The sequence below is a fragment of the Lissotriton helveticus genome, chromosome 1_1 (genome assembly GCF_964261635.1).
Source record: "Lissotriton helveticus chromosome 1_1, aLisHel1.1, whole genome shotgun sequence".
Classification (NCBI taxonomy): domain Eukaryota; kingdom Metazoa; phylum Chordata; class Amphibia; order Caudata; family Salamandridae; genus Lissotriton; species Lissotriton helveticus.
Genome location: NC_136057.1, coordinates 1239554285 through 1239571049, shown reverse-complemented (window position 1 = coordinate 1239571049; position 16765 = coordinate 1239554285). Strand labels below are relative to the sequence as shown.

The following is a 16765-nucleotide window of genomic DNA, read 5'->3' as shown; positions in this document are numbered from 1 at the left end:
TTCATAACGAAGCACAGGGTCCAAGGTAATAAAAATACCCAGGTACTTGAATCCCTCCAGCTCCACCGAGATAGGACAGCCACGGGGCAGGAGAGGAGCTTCGCCGGAGAGGACATAGACGCAAGACTTCGACCAATTGATGACAAGACCGGAGTTTTTACGGAAAGAAGTCAAGACGTCGAAAAGGACGATCAACGATTTCCGAGGCGATGTAAGGTACAAGAGAATATCGTCTGCGTATAGAGATATACGATCTTCCAACTCCGGAGACCACCTAATGCCCTTCAGAGACGGCTCCCACCTCAGCCAGGCCGCCAGCGGCTCCAGCGCAAGGGCAAACAAGTGAGCCCTTAGCGAGGGTATATCTGTCCATAATGTTAGACTGCACGGAACCCCCTCGCTTTGCCAGTTTGGTCTTGCGCTTTTCCCCCTCAGGCTTGGTGGCCATTTTGGGACGTGCGCCCCGGAGGGTATTCTGAGACCTAGTGAAAATGGCTACACTCGATACGCCTGAAGCAATCTGATGAAAAAGACGAGGATCTACCACCAGGCAATGAGTAGTGAAAGGCCAGGTCACCAGTTGGAGATTCGTGGTTAGGTGGAGAGCGATAAACCAGGGCGATCGAGGCAAAGTCAAAGAGGTCTAAGCACGAGAAACGAAACTGAAAGTCGAAGACCGGGCAAGGGAGGCTCGCATGATCCGTTGTTGTTCAATTACTGTCCGGCTGGCAGAGAAACCAAGTCCGGGGCAGTACCATGGAGCAGGCCGTAAATGTTCAAAAGTCCATATCTGCGGTTCCCGGGGTCCAAATCGAAATCCTAAAACGGAGAAACGATCAGCAGGGCCGCGCCAATAAGAACCCGTCCTTTAAGTCAGGATAGGGTACAGGATAGTCGGTGGAGGTGGCGAAGGCCCGGGAGCTCTAAGCTCACACGACCATCTTGGGTGCGTGCTAAGCTCCTACTCATGTCTGGATCTTTGGATATCAAATGCCAATGTTTTTGTTTTCCATTAATAATTGTTTACTTTCTTTACTGTAGGTGATTATTAATCTGGGAGCTTGTTCTTGTTGATCACATCGCTGACCTTGTATTTCTTTCTTCGTAATTAACGCATCTGCACGTGATTTTGTTTAACCCCTTGGCTGCTGGGGCTATTCCCCTGCAGTGCTGGGGGGCGGGGTGCGCACAGCGCCCCCATGCTCATGACGAGCTCAGCTCGTCATGAGCCACGGTGCTCCGGAGCTCATGACGAGCTGAGCTTGTCACGACCACGCCCGTTTAATGGAACGCTCAGCACAGCAGGGGAATTAGCCCAGCGTGCGAGCGTTCCACGGGCCATGACAAGCTCAGCTCGTCATGAGCACCGGAGCACCGTGGCTCATGACGAGCTGAGCTCCTCATGAGCATGGGAGGGGTTAAACATTTCTGAGTCATGTCAATGAGTCTTTTTCTTTATATCCGCTGTTCTTCAATCTTGAAATTGTTTTAGAAATGTTTTTCCCGCATCTTTAGAACAGTACCTTCTTATCCTTATTAGTTCTCCATACTGGATAATTTTTATCAATGAGGTGGGCTGAAAACTTTCCCCATGGAGCATACTATTGGTGGCTGTCTCCTTCCTGTATAGCGTGGAGTGAATTGTGCCTTGGTCTATATAGATGTGTGTCTAAGAAGTTAATATTTGTTTTGCTTATTGCACATGTAAAGGATAATTATATATTATTGTTGTTCAATTTGTTTAAATATGTCATGAAATCATTCTCATTTCCATTCCATATAAGGAATAGGTCATCAATAAATTTGACCCAAAATATGATGTTCTTCAGTACTTCATGGTTATCAGTTCCCCATGCCATTTTCTTCTCCCACCAACCCATTGTAATATTCGGGTAGTTCAGTGAGAAGGAAATGCCCATTGCAGCATCGCATTTTTGATGGTAAAGCTCATGATTAAATAAAAAGACATTCTTTGACAGACAAGATCAGAATGTTCATCATGTTCATTGAGCACTTCGTTATTCGACCCTCATTCCTCTAAAAGTTCAGACCTTGTCTAGGTGTCTCTACATCATAAATATTCCCAGTCCTCTAGGGACCTGATCTACTTCCAGATACTTTTCTAATGCTATGATTTCCCAGCTTTTGTTGATCGCTTTTTTGTAAAGACGTTCCAGTTGAAAAAACAAGTGTTTGAGTGGCGATTCTTGGCTTCTTGTGTGATTTGATTTGATTATTGTCATTGAACCATGAATTAAGATATACAATCTGATTCAGGCACGCATTTAAAATTATGTATAAGTATCCAACACTACATAAGTATGAAAAACAGTTTGACCTCATGTAATTTGTGCTTGACTTGTTACTATACAGAGAATGGTGGAAATTAATCAATGAATTATATATACCACTTATATGTACCAATGATGTATCAAAATAGGCATACAATGACATACTGTCCAACATAAGATGATGCAATTAGTTTTACTATGATGAATTGTAACTTGCAAATTGGATACATATGTTAAACTACAACACCCATCATGCTTCATCAAGAGCTACAAATAGAGAGTATTTAAAGATAATGAAAAGAAAGACTGACCTACCGTGAGAAAGACCCTGTGAGGTCGAAACCCATTGGTGGAGTAGTGGTGTTCTCCAGTATTAGGGTATCTTTCATAGACTCACATGCTTGAATAATTCCCCGTCGTCGAAGTGGGAGTCCCACGGTACATAAAATAGTAGTGATATAAAATATATACATAAGTATACATATAATAAAATATATAAATAGATATAATAAGAAATTTAAAAGTACCATAGAACAACAAAGGCCCATAGAAGCCTAAAGGGAGAATTCACTTTAGTAACATATCCATGTCCTTATATGGTCCATATTCCAGCCAATCAGTCTGTGCACCTTCTAGAGCCTTCTCCTCAGAAGCTCAAGCCCTCAGATTTTCGTAGCACCAAAGTGACCAAAAGTGCATGAGGAGAAGAGAGCCTCTGAGGGGAGGAAGGGTGGGTCGCATGTGAATCGATGAAAGATACCAATACTGGAGAACCACAGTTTACAGGTAAGTAACTTTTGTTCTTCTCCAGTATTAGGGTGTCTTTCATAGATTCACATGCTTGAATAAGAATAGAAAGCAGTAAGCCAACACATGAAAGTCATAAAAGGCAATAAGAACAGATGCAATCAAATACATTGACATTTAAAATTGCATATAAAAAACATATAGCAGAACCTTTTATGACAGGAGGACGGAAGCAACAGAGGCTCACCGTCATCTGAAGAGATCACGTAGCACCGCTTGACCCAGAGCAGTGTCTGCAGCGTCAGCTGTCTCCAGACAGTAGTGCCTCGTTAACGTGTGTCTGCTGGACCACGTTGCCGCCCTGCAGATCTGATGTAGAGGCACTCCAGCAAACAGGGCGGTAGAGGAAGCAACTGCCCTCGTTGATTGTTCTCGCAACGGAGCAGACAGAGGCTTGCCAGCCCGTTGATGGCAGAAGGAGATGGCAGAAGAAATCCATCGAGTAATGGTTTGTTTAGTGACCAGATGTCCCTTGCGCATCGGTCCATAGGCCACAAAAAGCTGATCTGATTTACGAAAGGCAGCAGTGCGTTGGAGGTAGAATTTGAGGCAGCGTTTCAAGTCCAGAGAATGAAGAGAGCGCTCAGAGGGAGACTGAGGGTCTGGGAAAAAGGTTGTGAGAATGACAGGTTTGTTAAAGTGGAAGTCAGAAGGAAACTTTGGAATAAATTTAGGATTTGTACGAAGTGTGACAGCATCCCATGAGAATTGAAGGAAAGGGGGCTGAACGGTGAAAGCTTGGATATCGCTCACCCGCCTAGAGGATGTAAGTGCGAAGAGGAGTGAAACTTTCCAAGTTAGGAACTTTAATTCTGAAGAATGAATAGGCTCAAAAGGAGGTTTAAGGAGCTGTGACAAAATCAGATGCAAATGCCAGGCAGGTGGTGGACGCCGGATAGGTGGGACCATCCGGAATAGGCCCGTAAAGAATTGACGAATGATTCGAGAGGAGTACAAGGAGGTGGAGCCATCGTGGCGGAAGCAGGAAATCGCTGCCAGGAAGACTTTGAGTGGAATGTGAGAGTCCCGACTTTGCCAAGAGAAGGAAAAAAGGCAGGATTTGCTCAGGCGTGGCGAGCAGAGGATCGACCTGCTCCGTGTGGCACCAAACACAAAACCGTTTCCATTTCAGTTTGTAGGTTTTGACTGTTAAAGGAGCCCGCAAGAACCTCTCTGCATTCGGGATCAATATTCAGATGCGCAAACTCATTGTGTTCAGGTTCCAAGCGTGAAGCTGGAGAGACGCTGGATCCGGATGGCAAATCTGGCCCTGGCTCATGGTGAGAAGATGAGGCAGGGGACGAAGAAGTCGGTTCGCACTGGGAGAACAGAAGGAGATCCGTGAACCACAGACAATGCGGCCACCTGGGCGCAATCAAGAGGATGTGACATGGTTGCAGTCTCATCTTGTGGAGTAGGCGTGGTATCGGGGGGGATCGGCGGAAAAGCGTAAACGAATTTGTTCAACCAGTTGATCGAAAACGCATTCCCGCTCGATCCTTTGTGGGGATGCCGACTTGCGAAGTGTAGGCATTTGCGGTTGAGATGAGTCGCAAACAGATCCAGCTCCGGCTGGCACTACAAAGGAAACACGTACTCCAGAGTTGGTTGATGGAGTTCCCACTCGTGATTGTCCGTAGCCGACCTGCTGAGAGAGTCTGCAAGGGCGTATATATTTTTTCTACTGGTGATCACCAGTAGGTAGATAGTTAGGATGTAGTTTCCATACGAAGAGCGTTTGTTCATTTGCCAATAACTTTGGCGTAGTTTGATGAATCCTCGCAAAAGTTTCAAAACTAGTTTGCCACTCCATTTATCTGCTGTCTTGAAAGTTTCAGGGTGATCCGTCAAGTCAGGGCCGAGAAAAAAAAGGGGGGGTCCTAGAACACGTTTTCCCAATGTTAATTTCCACATGAAGTTTAGAGATGGCTACAGCCGGAACTGCTGAGGGGAATTACACCAACTTTGGCAGAAAGGTAGGTCTTGGATCAGTAAGTAACATTTTTGTAAATTGGTTTAAATCCGTTCAGTAGTTGCAGAGTTATTTAAAAGAATTTCCAATTGCATATACGGGGATGCAGAGGATCCGCGACCGCTCCTGATGTCGTGCTGACATCTGATTGGCTGCCAACACTTCAAACCAGGAAGTGTTGGCAGCCATCTTGGGACTCTGCTTGAGACTGGTCCCAGAAAAAACTTTCCAGAAAAAGGGACAGGGTAGAAATACCCTGACCCCTCAGGCCTCTTGGAGGAGTCCCATAGGAACCAGCAGGGCCAAAAAAGCATTTAAAAAAAAAATGCTGTGGGAGTTTCATTGGATCTGCGGATCCCGCCCCTTAAAAAAATGAAGCGTGGGCTCTCACGCTTAGTTATTAATTGGCCACTGGGTGGTCCCCCTGCTGGGGCTTATCAGTGCCCCAGGGACCACCTCCTACCTGTGGCTAATTTACTGTTAATTAGGGGGCATCTCAGACCCACCTGGGGACCACCACCTCCCTGGGACCAGATGCCAAAAATGACTTGAAGGGCTCCTCTTGGGCCCCCCATGCCCCAGACCGCCACCTCCCTGGGGCTGAAATGAATACGTAGTGGGGGACCTTGATGAGTCCCCCCCCAGGGGCCAGTTACCACCACCACCTCCCAGGCCAACTTCTTTTTAAATAATTGGGGTGGCCCCACAACCCCACTCCCAGGCCTTCCCCCCCCCCCCCCCCCCCGGGAACGCCACCTACCCGGGACCGTCCCTACACAGAAGAAAGAACCCCCCCCCCCCTCCTGGAGCCATACATGACGCTCACGACAGCCAACCCCTTAGCCCCGGCTCCAACTATGTCCAGGGGCGCCCACCATCGGGACATAGCTTTTCATTTGCCTTGGAGGAAGCTTTAACGCTCCCGCCAAGCCACAGCAAATACTCTGCTTCCAGCAAGTGAGAGCATTAAAAATGCTCTCGCTTGCTGGAAGCGAAGCAGAATTGCTTTCACAGAGAGTTAGCTGCATGTTCATCAGCTTCCTCTCTGTGAAAGCAATGCAGGAAGGGATGTGATCCCATGGGGCCGAAATAGACCCATGGAGGGGTGCAGGTCAGCCTCCCTTCGCTATTACTGGTAGGCCAGGCCCTGGTTGATTGGGTCTCTGGGGTAAAAAATCTGCCTGAGAGAGGGGCCCCTCCCAAATTAGAAAAAAACCTCCTCGTGGCTGAATTCGGCCCAGGGAAGGGGAGCTACGCGGCCTCATTCCCCTAATTACAAAAGAATAAAAGAAAACTAGAAAAAAAGCCATCTGGCAGGTCACCCGAGGCCCGTCTCATTTCTCCACCTCCTGGTGCACTACTGGTTGGGGGATTAAGTCCCCTTGACTGCTGAGGATACTTGGGGACCAACAAGCCTTCCTGTTACCACCAGTAAATCCCACACAGTGGGATTGCAGAGAGGTGGTCAGAGGCCACACCCCCTTTCTTCACCACTCTACAAACTCACCTCCTGACGCACTACTTGTTGGGGGATGAAGTCCCCTTGGCAGCTGAGGGTCCTTGGGGGCCAACAAGACCTCCAGTAAGTCCCACACAGCGGGACTCCTGAGGGCTGGTTGAAGGCCTCTCCCCCTTACTCCACCACTCTGCAAACAAGACTACTAGTTTAAAAAAAACTTTAAAAAACCAAAGGTCACATGGACGTTATAGTTAGGAAATCTAATTTTAAAAACTGTCAAAATTCACTGAAAAAAAGCAAAGGTTGGAAGAATGTTATAGTTAGGCTCAGATTTCCTTTTTAGAAAACCAGTGAAATTTAGCAATTATAGTTATCTGAGCTAGAACTATAACTTGTGTATCTGAAATGCACTGCTTATGACCTCACATATGACCTCACATATGACATCACTTATGACATGTCTGGTGACATCAATGATATCTCAAATGACCTCACATATGACATCATCAAGTGAGTGTAAATGTTTTTAAAAGTTTATGGGTGTTAAACATATATACTAACCTGGATATTTTAATGTGCCAATTGCTTATGAACAATGACTGGCACATTTGGGGCGTACCATACAGAGCCATGTTGAATCGATATATTTGCTAAAATAGCCATTTCAATAATAATCTTTTTTTGAGTGCACCCCTTTTGCTCCAGAGGGTGTGTTAGCCCTTAGCAATCTCTAAATTCATTTCTGCGTATGAAAAGCCTCCAGATTTTATCAAGGGAAAAACGGAGCAAAATCCTAAGCACCTAACTTAGCATCAAGGGTTGCCCTCATCCTCTGAGAAGGCAATGACCCTACCTATATCAAAGATGTGAGAGAATGTTCAGTTGTCCATCTCTTCCACCTCTTCTGAGTGGTATGGCAGGCGCTTTTATGGCATTAGGTTTTTCATAACCAAAAAGAGACATCTCCACTGTAATGGATAAATGTACATGGTATGCATTATGATTTTTACACATCATTTAAAGGACATTGAACAAGGAGTGTGTTTGACCTAGAACTTTCTGCAGGGTCATCCTCAAACTTTTTGTATTCTTCTTCCTACCTTTGGCTGCATTTGTTTTTGCTGGCCTCAGGACTCTGAGCACTTTACCACTGCTAACCATTGTTAAAAATGCATGTGCTCTCTCTTCTAAACATGGTAATATTAGCTTATACCCAATTGGCATATTTACTTTCTGTTTAAGTCCCTGGTAAAGTGGTACTACCTGTACCCAGTTCCTGTTAGTTAAATGCTACTAGTCGACCTGCAACCCTGAATGTGCCACCCACCTAATGAGTCCTTTAAACATGCCCAGGCCTGCCATTGCAGAGCCTGTGTGTGCAGTTTTTACTGCCATTTTGGCCTGGTATATTAAACCATTGTCTATGCCCAAACATTCCTTTTTAATACGTGTAAGTCACCGTAGGGCAGGCTCTCGACAGTCCAGAGGGCAGGATACAATGTATTTGAAAACTTGGACATGTACTTATAATTTTTACTTTTCCTGGAAGTGAAAAACTCTTAAATTCATCGTTCAGTACTGCAAGGCCTATCTCTCACATAGGATTACATTTTATTATGTTTTATAAATGTAATTTCCGAATGGAAAGAGATGACTAGTTCATAATTGGTGAGTTCGGATTTTAAATTGCACTTCTGAAAATAACACTTTAAAAAGTTGTCACTTTCTTGTCTTAGCCATTTTGTGCCTGCAGTCTGACTCTGGTCACATGACTGGATGTAGTTTCCAGTTGAGCTTTGTTGATTCCTCCTAGACAGCCAGGCACAATGGAAGTTTAGGTGTGATTGGTAGGGCTACCGCTGGCAGAATGGGAGAGAGGTGCTGGGCCAAGCCCCTCTTACACTAGAATAGACTGTCCTACCTTCACACAAAGGGTCTGACTTGACACGTCAGCCAGCTTGGTGCCAGGACAGGGCATCTGTGCACTTCAAGGCCAATGTCTAGAAGCTTTTCCCCACCTTCCAGAACCAGAGCACCAGAATATAAAAAGGGGGCCTCAGACACCAACTCTTCATTACAACTGGACCTGTGGATACTCTGCCAGGAAGGACTGCTATGCTGCTGAAAGGACTGCCACTCTGCTGGACTGCTGCTATGAAGGAACTGCTGTCCTGCTGTGTTGACCTGCTGCCCTCCCTCTCGATGACCAGACAAGTCAACGCAGTCTCCTCATCGTGCTTCAACACCCTGCGTATGCTTCGCAAGATCTTCCGCTGGATCCCGACCGAGACCAGGAAGACTGTCACCCAGGCACTCGTCACCAACCGACTGGACTACGGAAACGCCCTCTACGCCGGAACCACAGCCAAGCTACAGAAAAGACTCCAGCGCATCCAGAACGCCTCCGCCCGACTCATCCTGGATGTCCCCTGACGCAGCCACATCTCCAGCCACCTGAGGAACTTGCACTGGCTCCCTGTCGACAAGAGGATCACGTTCCGGCTCCTCACCCACGCACACAAGTCTCTCCACGACCTGGGCCCCAAGTACCTCAACGACCGCCTGACCTTCTACACGCCCACCCGCCAGCTACTGTCCACCAGCCTCGCCCTCGCAGCCGTACCACGCATCCGAAGAGCCACCGCCGGAGGAAGATCCTTCTCTTACCTGGCTGCCAAGACTTGGAACTCCCTCCCCATCCACCTTCGGCTGACCCAGGACCATCTCGCCTTCAGGAAACAACTCAAGACCTGGCTGTTCGAGCAGTAGCATACCCCTCCCCCCCCAAGCGCCTTGAGACCCTCCCGGGTGAGTAGTGCGCTATACAAATGGCATGATTGATTGATTGAACAGGACTGGACGTGCATCTCTTGAGCCCCTAGTGACACCAGGGGCTAGATTGCTGGTCTCCTGATTTGAAGCCTCAGGGACATAAGTCTTCCACCAACCTTGCACCTGGACTCTGCCATAGAGTGAGTCTAACCTGCCAAGTGGTGCCACCTGGACCCTTGGAAGTGGGCCTAAGGTGCTTGCTAGTGGAACTGATGCATCTTCTCTGCTGAGCGGCACATCTCTGAGCATAAGTGACGCATCTTCTTGGCTGATCGGTCATCCGGAGCATAACCGACACATCTCTGCTAATGCGTGGATTGGACCCTTCACGATCACTCGCATTGGTGCCGCAACTCGCATTACTTTTGGAACTGCTGCTGATCTTTCGTCAACAGCAGCCTTGATGATGACAGACTCCGCATCGCAGCCCATCAAAACTGACGCATCACTAGCTGTCAGCTGCATCCCAATGCTGGACTTCGCCTTTCAAGCCCTGTCGATCGGATCCTCAACGATGAGGCAACAGGACCTTGCACCACAGCCTCACCACAGCTTGTAACTGTCGCATTGCTTCACCGATGCACATAATGCTCTGCAACACAGCATTTGAGGTTCTTTGTCAGCGGGCTTAAGTGGGTCATTGTAGCCAGCCCGCGCTCCGTTGCAGTTGGCCTGAACTTGTGGCTTTGACCCGGTATGACCAGATAGCCACAGGTGGTGCTTTTTAGTGTTATTTTCACTAAAATATTTAATCTTTAATATATCTGGTTATACCAATTGGATTGTTGTGTTGTGGTCTTGTTTTCTTTTTCAATAACTACTTGATTTTTCTACCTCTATTGTTGGATTCTTTTGTGGTGTATTTCCACTCTATTTGAAGTGATTCACCAATACTTTACACATTGCCTCCAAATTAAGCCTGACTGCTGTGCGTAAAGCGACCAGTGGGGTTGAGCGCAGATTATTTTAGGATTGGCTTGTGCCTTACCCTGACCAGGATGGTGGTTGTTTCGTACACCAGGGCTCACAATCCGTCAACTAACAACACAGTTTCTTACAGAGTGGTTCTCAGAATTGTCTCTAAGCTAGAGGAGGTTTAAAGCTGGTCTGTATCCGAAATGGCTAAGCAAGTGTAGGCGGTATCTGTAGCCTTTTGGGAAAAATGGCTTGGTGTGAATGGATGGCCGGTACAGAATATCCACAGAGGCTGCTCTTCACCATCTCCTGCTCATGCCTAAGAAAGCAAGAAGTATGGGATACCACTGGTGACTGCTACTGCTGCACCCACTGATATGCTTCCTTCACCCTGCTTCTGCTAACAGTTGGCACTTGCGATGACCCTGAGCCTGTACATAGTCTAGTAAGGATTGTTGTGCCTGAAAGGAGATTACATTTTATTACAAAGACACTGTTCTATTGTGGGGTCACGTCACTATGTGGCTGTCTGTAAAAGTGAGACGAACACATGGGGGACCTTTCCAGATCCCACTCCAGCTGCACAGCCATCTCTACTGCCAAATAAGTCCAATAAACCAATTGTATATTTACATTCTCCGTTTTTTTCATTCTTAAACTCGATTAACTTCCTTTTTCTCCATTTCTCATCAATTTATTATACTCATTTCCATTCAAAAATGTTCGTAGACAGGAGTCGTTTCCGCACAACACGACTTTATTTTTAAAAAACCCAATGCATTCCGGTATACAACCTTCGTCAGGGGTATCTATAAAAAAATATATCAATACAACCATCAGCTTAACAATAAATTACTGATTATGATGCAAAAACAGAGCATGTGATACATTTTTGAAAAAACTTTCTTGCAAATATCCTGCATGTACTTTAACATCCTCTCCCTAACGACTATCATCATTTTCCATCACTCAAATTTACCTGGACACTCTAATCCTTATCACACCACCCATCTTCTGTAAATATCAACGTTTGCCTCGACACATGAAACCCTCGCTATCCCAGAAAAAATTTAACCAAGTTGCCTTTTGACCCCGTGTTATTCTTTGAAACTATTTACTCTCACACTATTTCCCAGCGTGCTTACCGTGTCATGGTATTCTAAAAATCTCTATTCACTCGGTTTCCGCTTTTCAGTGCGTTAGTGTATCGTGAAATGTCCCAACACATCTTTGTGCGCAGATGCTATTACTACTGGTTTTAACCTGCTTAATCATCTATCAACCCCTCCCACTCCCCTCCGGTGTGCGTCACGTGTCTCAGAGTAAACAGAAAACTCTGTGTAGGATTAGATTGAAAGCACAATGGCCCTCGGGTTTTTTGCTACTACATTACCCAGAATGCTATGTGTATGAATCCATATCAACGTTTTTACACTGTCCAACACTGCAAGCTGAATAAAATTATGCCGCATTTGGTGACTGTCACAAATAAACCAGTTGATGAGCTGGTATTAAACATGCTAGTTTCTATCATCCCAGTTTGTCATATACAAACCAACTCGAATTCAGTAATTTATATAACAATCAGTCTGGTGCTGATTAAATATTCATGATGGTTTCTCGGAAGCAGAACTCCTGTGCTGAAAATCATTGCTTGTGTATGATGAATGTTCAAACTTTATCCAATAATCAACCATTAGTTTCTCCTTTTATTTAGTCCACGGTGCATCCCAACGGTAGGGCGGATTTTTCATAAAATGTACAAAACAGTGTTGAGATGCACTCCAATTAGTCCATTTTAAACCATGCTTTACTGTTCCAAACTCTATAGGCGTGCACGCTGGATCCGCGCTCCGCCCACTTGCGCTTGCAAAATCAGACGAACACATGGGGGACCTTTCCAGATCCCACTCCAGCTGCACAGCCATCTCTACTGCCAAATAAGTCCAATAAACCAATTGTATATTTATATTCTCCGTTTTTTTCATTCTTAAACTCGATTATCTTCCTTTTTCTCCATTTCTCATCGATTTATTATACTCATTTCCATTCAAAAATGTTCGTAGACAGGAGTCGTTTCCGCACAACACGACTTTATTTTTAAAAAACCCAATGCATTTCGGTATACAACCTTCGTCAGGGGTATCTATAAAAAAATATATCAATACAACCATCAGCTTAACAATAAATTACTGATTATGATGCAAAAACAGAGCATGTGATACATTTTTGAAAAAACTTTCTTGCAAATATCCTGCATATACTTTAACATCCTCTCCCTAACGACTATCATCATTTTCCATCACTCAAATTTACCTGGACACTCTAATCCTTATCACACCACCCATCTTCTGTAAATATCAACGTTTGCCTCGACACATGAAACCCTCGCTATCCCAGGAATAATTTAACCAAGTTGCCTTCTGTAAAAGTGCACAAACTCCTCCAAGACCTCTACCCCGAATTTCCTTAAGTCTATTCCATAGTGTCTTCCTGGGTTTTAAACTGTACCATGAAAGCTTTATGTCACTAGTGGGATAATGTCACTTGTGATTCTAGTCTCACTAGTTCTGCCATCACATTAATTCCACCTAAAAGGGAATATTACCACTTAAATAAAGAAAACGCCCAAAACCCTTACAGAGGGGGCACGCCAAAGCATTGTTGTGCCTGGCTTCCTTTATCTTACATTTTTCTTATACTCCCATTTGTGTTCCTTTTATCTCCTCATTTTGCTATACTCTGTTTATCCAGATGGTAGTTTTATACTCTGTCTAGAGAAGAGCACTTATCAGATGGGAGAACCATAAAGAAATAATCAGACCGGTTCAGGAGCATTTGTTCCAGACCACTGGCAATCCAATATGAGACCATCTCCCTTCCACTGAAGTGCAGTTCTTCCTGCTTAGGCACATTGCAGTACCCTTCAGGTTATCAGGTTTACCTCTCCGGCACAGCTGCTTTGGTTCAGCATCACATTCATGAATGGTCTAAAGGGTCACAATGTTGCAGGGCACCTGCGGAAGGTGCTAGATGGTCAAAGTATTGACAGCCCCTGTTACAGACCAAGATGCAGCTCTTCTCAAATCTTATAAATATTCCTGCTATGTCATTAGTAGGCATAGGGAAACAGAGAACCATGGAAGGAGATCAGTACACCACATCATTTGATCTTTTACTCCAGCCACTATGGGTTCTCTTCTCTTTAATGGGAGCACCTGTAATCCGAATTTCTCCACTGCAGCCTCAAGAAAACACAAAAGCGAGTCAAGGGAGCTCTCCATTGCCAGAGCCAGGAGTTTTGAAGTGGTTCTAGAAGTCTAAGAAGTTTGCTGAAAGAGACCTGAAACACTGCCACTGAGCGTAGAGGGGACAGAAGCCTAATTATAAATCTTAACCCAACAATCATGCTCTAATTCCAACCCCAGAGTCCAGTAACCCACACAACAAAAGTGCTTGTTTCTCACTCTACTGATGGAGAACTGAAAGAATCAAGCTCGAGCTAAAGTGCCTACATGGTAGTCAAGGAAAATCCTATAATGTCACAAGTAGAAAATTACCACTCTTAATGGACAAGGAGGATGTGCGAAGGCAGAAGTAGACCACAATGGATATCATTTGGTTAGAACTCCGTGCCGCCTATGAGGCATAAAAGATTAGGTCTCTGGTTCATTAAAGGGTTTTTAGCCAGACCCCTCAAAAATTATCTATTGAATTGGACATAGCAGGAGCCCAACTGAATGCATGCAGATTGTGGTGTCCTGCTGCACGTGTTACAATGGTAGATATTATTGGAGCATAGTTTCTGGCAGTGTTGGGATGTTTAAGATGCATCATAACAGACTGAGCGCGAGAGAGGGAGTCGCAGGCAGAATCAGTCTTCTACCAACTACCGAATGACTAAAGTTTACTAAGCCTGCAGATATATCCAGTCAGAGGAAGTGAAACAGGTGGCTTTCCTTTCCATGAGTAACACATTGTAAGAAGATTGTGTCATTTGGAAGGGAGAATCTATTGAACGTTCCATTCAGAATGAGCACATCAGCTGAAAAAGAAACAAAGTTGCATAGTTTGAGTGTCATATAATGCAGCAATTGGTCCATGGTTATTTACTAAACAGAATAATTTACCAGCAGGTTTCTATCTTTGTATGAGATTACTCTATGCTGCAGCTTTTGTTCAAAAGAAGGTCCTGCAATGACTTTAACTTTACCGAATGTTCTGCCATTGCTACTCCAGCACGATTGACCCCTGCATTTCTTTGTTCAATCTGATTTCCTGAGTACCTCGTAGGGTCAAGGGTGGTGGGTCAGAGGTAATAGTCTGTTTCACCATGTTGTACCTGTGTCTTCTATGGAAGCTGACTATGTTCTAATTGGAAATTTATGTAATATCCAGTTCTCCTGTTCCTCGCCTAGTTTATGGGTTAGGCTCCTGAGAGTTTACTCTAGTTAGCTTATGAACGTGAGAGAACAGGAAATTAATACAGGGTTATTCCTTGAAACGTGGGTTGGCAGTTCATACAAAATAGACCTGCAAGAACATGAAACCCTAGAAGTGTAGTATGGGGGTTCAATGTTTCGTTATAGTGGAGTGCAGCAGTTAATTCCCTTTGAGCACTGACTTTTGATGATGGCTCCACTGCACTTTTATCCTTCCGAATCTTACAGTGTGAAGGTTTCATGTTTTCATTTGAGAGTGAGTGAAGTGTCTTTGGTACACCTTTCTTTTGTTAATAGTGCTTCAACTGTGTTCTTTAGGGGCATTAACAATTGTGGTGCCTCTTCCATAAACTGTTCTGTAGGTGGTTTCCACATTTTGTGGTTCAACATCTCTCTTTATTTCTAATCACAAGTGATTGTGGATTCAGCATTCTTTCCTTGTCCAATATTGACAAAGTGTAATTAGTCCCCTCTTAAAAAAAAAATAGACTGGCAATTCTGCATCTCCATAGTCAATGGTCAGCATGATTGAATTCAGGTTAAGGGCCATGGTGCAACCAGTATTGGCTTTTGGTGTCTCCAGCAAAAAAGGGTGTTTGGAGCAAGTGTTTTTCGGGTTTGCATTGCTATAGTTTGGTCATTTTCTGAAACTGCACTCTTGCAAAGTCTTCTCTCTGATTTGGTACACATCACTTATAGTTGCTAGAATGAGGAAGAATGAATAGAAGGTAACTCGTAGAGTATTTAACAGTAATCTTCATTAGTCCTAATCCTGTTCTTCCTCCTCTCTGTGCTCATGCTTCCCCTTGCCACCTGGTCCATGGTTTGGGCCTTGCCCAGTAAAGACTAGTATCACTATCATTCTGTGAATGAAAGCAAGTTCCACAGTACCCATAATGGCTCGAGGGGGAATGTTTTTTCCATACTGTAGAAAGTGAAATCTACCTCATTAATGTGAAAATGGCCAGTAAGACTAGGCATAATGACGATTATCCATAAGTAATTTATAACTTTTTACAGGTTTAAAAATGTATTTTTAAACATCTAGTCAATTTACTGATGCTATAGGTATGTGTCACTAGATACCATGATCCCATATATATCTCAAAGTTTTTAATCATCAGCCTCTTATAGATGGTAATCAGACTAGGTAAACAGCATATTAATATGGTATTTGGTCACTGCAGGGCATTCAAGCAAGTAAATAGATTGCTTGTGAAATTTGCACATTCAGCAGTATTTTGCTTTACAGCTGTGTACTTGTTTTCAGGGGATGGAGAATACAGTGGAGTATTGTGCCTCAAGTATCTGAAACTATTGTAAGTTTTTGATTTTACTCTTATCCCTTATGTCTGTTTGTTGCAAAAGCCTACAAAGTGAAAGCTAGATGAACATCTTGTGTTTGTAAACCACATTTGTATACAATTTGCTGCTACTGGTATTTGGATTGAAATTAACATGAAAAGTGCAATTTATTTTGAAGTGCCATTTCAGATATCACAAAACGGCGATAATCTCTCCTGTGCCACTTACCTTCGTGGCCTTTTTTATGTTTGTGTGGTTATTTATCTTTGGACCTGCTTACAAACAGTGGGCAATAAATTGTCCTTATTGTTTAGCTAGTGGTGCTTGTCTGGCTGTGCTCCACCACTCGCATGACCTTTTAATCAGAAAGACGGTGTAAATGGGACCTCATTTTAAACATGCTGTCATTTTATGTTGCCTACCTTTATATCGCCGATTTAGTGTCTTTAACACACAGACAATAGCGTGTTTTTACCGTTGTCTGTTGCTGAACTAGCACTAGCAATTAAAGCAATGGTTATTAACTAGTAGATATATGGCATAGGTTTCTGGTAAATGATAACTGTGGGTGGGTATTTACAAGTATCACACATCCCCTCAAAATACACTTGAGCAGACACAAGATGCTTTTGATACATTTCTGTATTGTACATTGCACCGATGACACAAAATGAAGGATTACAAAATTCAACGGGTATAAAAGTCAGTGGTACCTCCCTGCCTTTAATGCTGTTGAAAAGTA

At 44.3% G+C, this 16765-nt stretch overlaps 1 protein-coding gene across 4 annotated transcripts in view; it reads left to right on the top strand.

Moving 5' to 3' along the window:
• The window catches only part of GRAMD4 (GRAM domain containing 4), a 480409-nt gene that overhangs the window by 397637 nt on the left and 66007 nt on the right, over positions 1–16765 (top strand). For all 4 annotated transcript variants that reach the window (XM_078679725.1, XM_078679714.1, XM_078679734.1 and 1 more), the window contains one exon: positions 15989–16037. In XM_078679725.1, coding sequence (XP_078535851.1) covers positions 15989–16037 — 49 coding nt within the window. The remainder of the gene's footprint in view (positions 1–15988; positions 16038–16765) is intronic.